Below are 5,076 nucleotides of genomic sequence, written 5' to 3'. Positions count from 1 at the left end.
GCTTTGGTCAAGTCTCCTGACTTGAATAAAGGCGCTATATAAGTACATACCATTTACCATTTAAATAAACATCTTTTTACCAGTGCAAATGAGCAGTGAGCAATCAATTGAAAGTATCAACCTATCAAATTTTAGGTAAAATGAATATGCATTTACCTATAAACTGTCCTTCGTATTGCAGAAATGATCAACAGAATTCAACATTGTAAAAGTGTATAAATATAAAACTGTCTACATATCTGAAATTGTTTTTATCTGGTTTCAAGAAAGATAAATTATATTAAAAACTATCCCAAATTTTGGATCAAACAGCACACTGCATACCTTTTTTTTTTAACCGTATATGAATTCCTCATGTTTAACTATATCCAGCACTGTGAACACCTTTCTAAATCAATCAGCAAAAATATGCTTCCTCTGAAACATATTTTTTTTATTAATTGTACAACTGACAGATAATGTCCTAAAAATGGGCACATTGATTAGGCAGAGGGAATGCGAGTCGTAGAGGAAAGCCTTAGTCCTTGATAAAGCTATCGGCCACAAGACATTCAAGAGTAATATTAAAGAACACCATCTGAAGAGAACATCTATTTCATCCTGTTGTTTAGGATATTTAAAAACCTTTAGTCTGGTTATATGCTGACTGCAGTTATCAGTAACCGGTTGGTATTGTTGAGACTGAAATCCATGCAGTCTGAAATGGGGAAAACATTTTGCTGCAGAAGAAAGATTATAACTACTAGAAAATGGCTTTTAAAATGAGCAGGAGTAAGAAGCAATAAAAATGTGTCACAGCACCGAGATGCCATTGCTGCTCATATAACAGGCTAAGAACCAGGCTGATAACTTATAAACAAATTGCTGCACCTTTAATATCCTTTAACAGTTGTCCTCTGCTTTTGGTGCCGACGAGAGAGCAGCTGGAAAAGAAAAACCTGTGCAGACTGCGGTTTGTGTGATGACTGTAACTAATGACATTCAGATGTTAAACATGCTCAGACAGTGCCTATCTTTTATTTTGATAATAGCCGTTCTTCGTCCTTGCCTAGTATTCAGAACAACAGCATACTTTAATTAGCTCTCTCTTACTCCAACACACACATGCAGATTGCTTCATTGTTTTCCTTCCTTCATCAGCATTCAGTATGACTGCCTCCTACTGATGTAAAATTAATGCCGCGCTGTGCTGGAGAATGTAAAAGTGCATCGTCTGCCTTGAACGCTGCTTCACCAAATAAACAAATAAGGGGTAATTATGGCACAGTAAGTTAATGTGTGTAAAGGCTCAAACAAACAAAGACAAAAACACACAAATGTGCAAACATGAGGGGCTAAACACCCTCTTTTAGGCTGTGGTTTATAAGGATTACATGTAGTAACCAGGGGCAATCGCAGTGTGGGGGGAGACTTATCTGTTCTCTGTGTGCTGTGAAATGATTTGACTAAATATAGAGAGCAAATTTTTTTACTTGTGAGGTTTTGAGAAAGTCATACATACAGATATTACCATGTATCGCTATTTTATCCTGTACTGGATCAGGCAAAGTCTCGTTTTAATTCGCAACTGCTTTGTTTCAATGTTTTTTTTGCATCCAGCTTACTGCTGGTGCCTCTTCAGCTGTATGTCAGTTGGATCACTACTGCTTGTTTCACCACATGTGCATACCCTCTTAGATTAAACCAAATTCATTGAGAAACTTGCATGAATGATGTGTAGAAATGTAGAAGTTAGTGGCTACTGCCCCTTGCCCACATCGAAACAGATTTCTGCATTAACTGTTTAATTTTTCTTTCTTCTCTTTTTCTTTACAGCCCAGATGAATCCAATGACACAGCTATACTACAAAAAGGTGAGTTAAATACTTAAACAGTGATACGCTGCAGGGTAACTGCTTGCAAATTGAATGAACTGTCTTGAAAATGCTGACAGGCCCTGCAAATGTTAAATAATTCAAACTAAAAGCCTTCCTTCAAATTATTTTTCTGCTTACATGTGATGCTTATGTTAGGATAGGTTTCCAACATTATTTTCCGAATGACTAAAATTACATGGCTGCACACATGTGCAGCTGCTTTTGCCACAGTGGCGTATTTCTCCTGGGAGGTAAGGTTCACCCCCTGCAGCTATAAGAGCATATGGATGTCTTTGGAGCATCTAGTGCTGCTGAATTAAAGATTTGTGCAATTCACAATAAAATGTTCTTCAGACAAAAAACAGATGTTGGGGCATTGTTAAATCACAATAATGTGATAGACCAAGAAAGGTTTTTTTTTTGTATTGCAATTATAATAAAGATTTGACAAATCTATTTTGTTTTCATCTCCCTTTAGTCAATACATTGTTGGGCCACCTGGCCTTTCAATTCAATATGCAACTGAGCAGAGTTCATTTGAGCTGATATCCTTTGACAGCTGTCTATAATACATTGTTAAGGTAATGACCCTTTGTGGCTGTCCCTCACAAACCCACTTTAATTCAGGTTAAAGTTTGGACAACTAAAAATCAATCTTTAAGGAGGGTTTAACACCAGCCTTTCTTTTTTTATTTATTTTATCTCATGTTTTTCCACATCTGCATGACACCTTATTGCCATCTTGTTTATCAAGTTAAAAAAACAATATTTTTTCCTCAATTCTTTAGGCGATTTATTCGCCGTACCGAGACCGAATCCCGCTTCAGATTGTCCGGGCTGAAGTGGAGCTGTCTGCTGAAGAGCGGGCCTACCTCACCGCTGTAGAGAAAGGTAAGAACAACAGAGTAAAAGAAAAGTAAAAGAGAAAGAACCTCCTATAGCCATCTGTTTATCTGAAACCACACCAGTCAGTTTGTTCCCTCCACACCTGCACCCCAGACATCCAGTCACCCATGAAATGGTGCTGAAGGCTAAGCAGCTGGACAGGCAGTCTGCAGCCAGCAGCAGTTCACAGGTGTCAGCATCTCGTCTAGATGTCCTCTATCATGATGCTACACCTCCGTGTTTGCCTCTTTTGGGAAAACAGGAGCTCAGCAGAAAGCTTGTTTTAATCTGTCATATTTACAATATGGGATGATAACTAGAAATTACTCACTATAAAACTACACCTGAAGTGAACAGTTAGTTTCAAGGTAACATTTAACTTAACTCACACAAGCACTTTCCAAGAATTGGTCACTTATCACTTAACCTTAACTATAAAAGGACCATCTAGTCTTCAGGCTTTTATTATTCTCTCTCTTTCCTTAGGTGACTATGCAGGAGTCAAACATGCTCTTCGCGAGGCAGAAGTCTACTACAACATGGACGTTAACTGTCTGGATCCGCTGGGTCGCAGCGCTCTCCTCATCGCCATCGAGAACGAGAATCTGGAGATCATGGAGCTCCTGCTGGACCATGGCATCCACACAGGTGACGCCTTGCTGTACGCCATCAGGAAGGAGGTGGTGGGCGCCGTGGAGCTGCTGTTATCACACAGGAGGCCAAGCGGGGAGAAGCAGGTGGGTTTCGGCCCCATCAGGGATGAGCTTTTTAGGGTTGTTTTAATCTGCTCCATCCAGGCACAATTCTGCACATTATCCATTGTGGATGCGCTTCATTTGCTTTTCTGTTTTAACACATCTGTGTGTGCGAGGGAGATAATGAGCTGTACATTCATTTATTGTAATGCCCCATGCTGCATTTTGCTGAGACGAGGAAAATTTAAGCCACTCTTTAACAGACAAACTGTGAAATAGGATTTGTAGACAGAGAGAATGTTTGTCTGCCTGCTGCATTTTTCTTTCTGCATATTTATGAAAAAAAAAACAAAATTGCTAAGACACCGTAATACTCCGTTTAACTGAAGTGTAGCTGCTTAGGGAATCGATGGGGAGACATTCTGAGACAGGAAATCAAGGAGCGAGAGATTAGAGAGCAAGAGGAGTAATAATGAAGAGGTGAAAAGAGGCGAGATGAAGAAAAGACATCAGAGCAGGAAGGAAAACAAACAAAAAGGAATTTTCTCTTTAGAAGAGAATTGGAGTTTTTCGTTAATGGGGTTTATGGACTGGTATCGGAACATCCATGACTGGAAACCTATTCTTAAAACAAAAGAAAAATGTAAGGATATTTTACCTTCTTTTTCCCAACTGTATTTTTTTTTATCAATTTCATACATAGAAACAGGTCAAGGTGTCGTAGAATCAATAGGATGTATTTTATGAATAACATGCTGATTTTTACTTTTTAATATTTAAATGTTACGCCTATTTGAAGTTAAACTCCAAGAACTTACTGAATCTATTCCAGGTGGATTTGACCTGGTTTCTATTTTTACCTCAGCAAAGGAGATGTAGACAGGCAGGCTCAGTGGTTGTGGGACAGAGATAAGACATGGTACCGAAATCAGTGCAGAACTTTAAACTGATTTCCACCTTGGAGCCAGGCTTATAGGAATTAAAACTGACCTCCCCAAGCCAAAACCCTGAGGGTTCCACGGAGAAGGACCAGAACCCGCGCTCCCCCCCGCAAGCCGAACAAAACCCTGAGGGCTAAGCAGAGAAGAGCCGGGACACGGTCAGGAGACAAACACCAAACCCTCTCAATCCACTGGCCTCCAAGAGTCAGTACATGAACCAGGAACTTACATAAAACTCGAAAACAAACATGAACAACTGACACAAATACATTTAACAAATGAACAAAGAATACCCGAGTAAAGTACGAACACACGAATGAAAAAAGAATCCACAAAATAATGATCTGACCCCGATGGCTGGGCTAAACCGTATATATAGCAGAGAGAGCAGGTGAAAAAGATAAATGATAAATAGAGATTGGGGAGGGAATGGCAGGTGAATGAAGTGAGTAATCAGATAAGCTACCGGGGCTGCCATCGTGACAAAGAAAGAAAAAAATATTATAAGTGATGGATAAAAATATGAAAATGGAGCAAGGGAAACTGAAATGAGGTCAAGAACGGAGATGCGGAGTGGAAGAATGACAAGTATGACGATGAGGAATTGACTTTCACATCAAAGTCTGAATATTTTCAAAATATGCACAGGCACATACACACACAGACAGACTGACAAAAATATATATATATATATATATA

General features: G+C 39.2%; 1 protein-coding gene across 1 annotated transcript in view; it reads left to right on the top strand.

Moving 5' to 3' along the window:
- Positions 1-5,076, top strand: part of trpc5 (transient receptor potential cation channel, subfamily C, member 5) — a 160,435-nt gene that overhangs the window by 70,015 nt on the left and 85,344 nt on the right. Inside the window, exons 2-4 of the mRNA XM_015382161.1 lie at positions 1,816-1,853; positions 2,645-2,747; positions 3,228-3,478. Coding sequence (XP_015237647.1) covers positions 1,821-1,853; positions 2,645-2,747; positions 3,228-3,478 — 387 coding nt within the window. The 5' untranslated portion in view covers positions 1,816-1,820. The remainder of the gene's footprint in view (positions 1-1,815; positions 1,854-2,644; positions 2,748-3,227; positions 3,479-5,076) is intronic.

The sequence above is a fragment of the Cyprinodon variegatus genome, unplaced genomic scaffold (assembly GCF_000732505.1).
Source record: "Cyprinodon variegatus isolate N-32 unplaced genomic scaffold, C_variegatus-1.0 Scaffold251, whole genome shotgun sequence".
NCBI classification, from domain to species: domain Eukaryota; kingdom Metazoa; phylum Chordata; class Actinopteri; order Cyprinodontiformes; family Cyprinodontidae; genus Cyprinodon; species Cyprinodon variegatus.
This window is presented reverse-complemented; position numbering and strand designations above follow the sequence as displayed.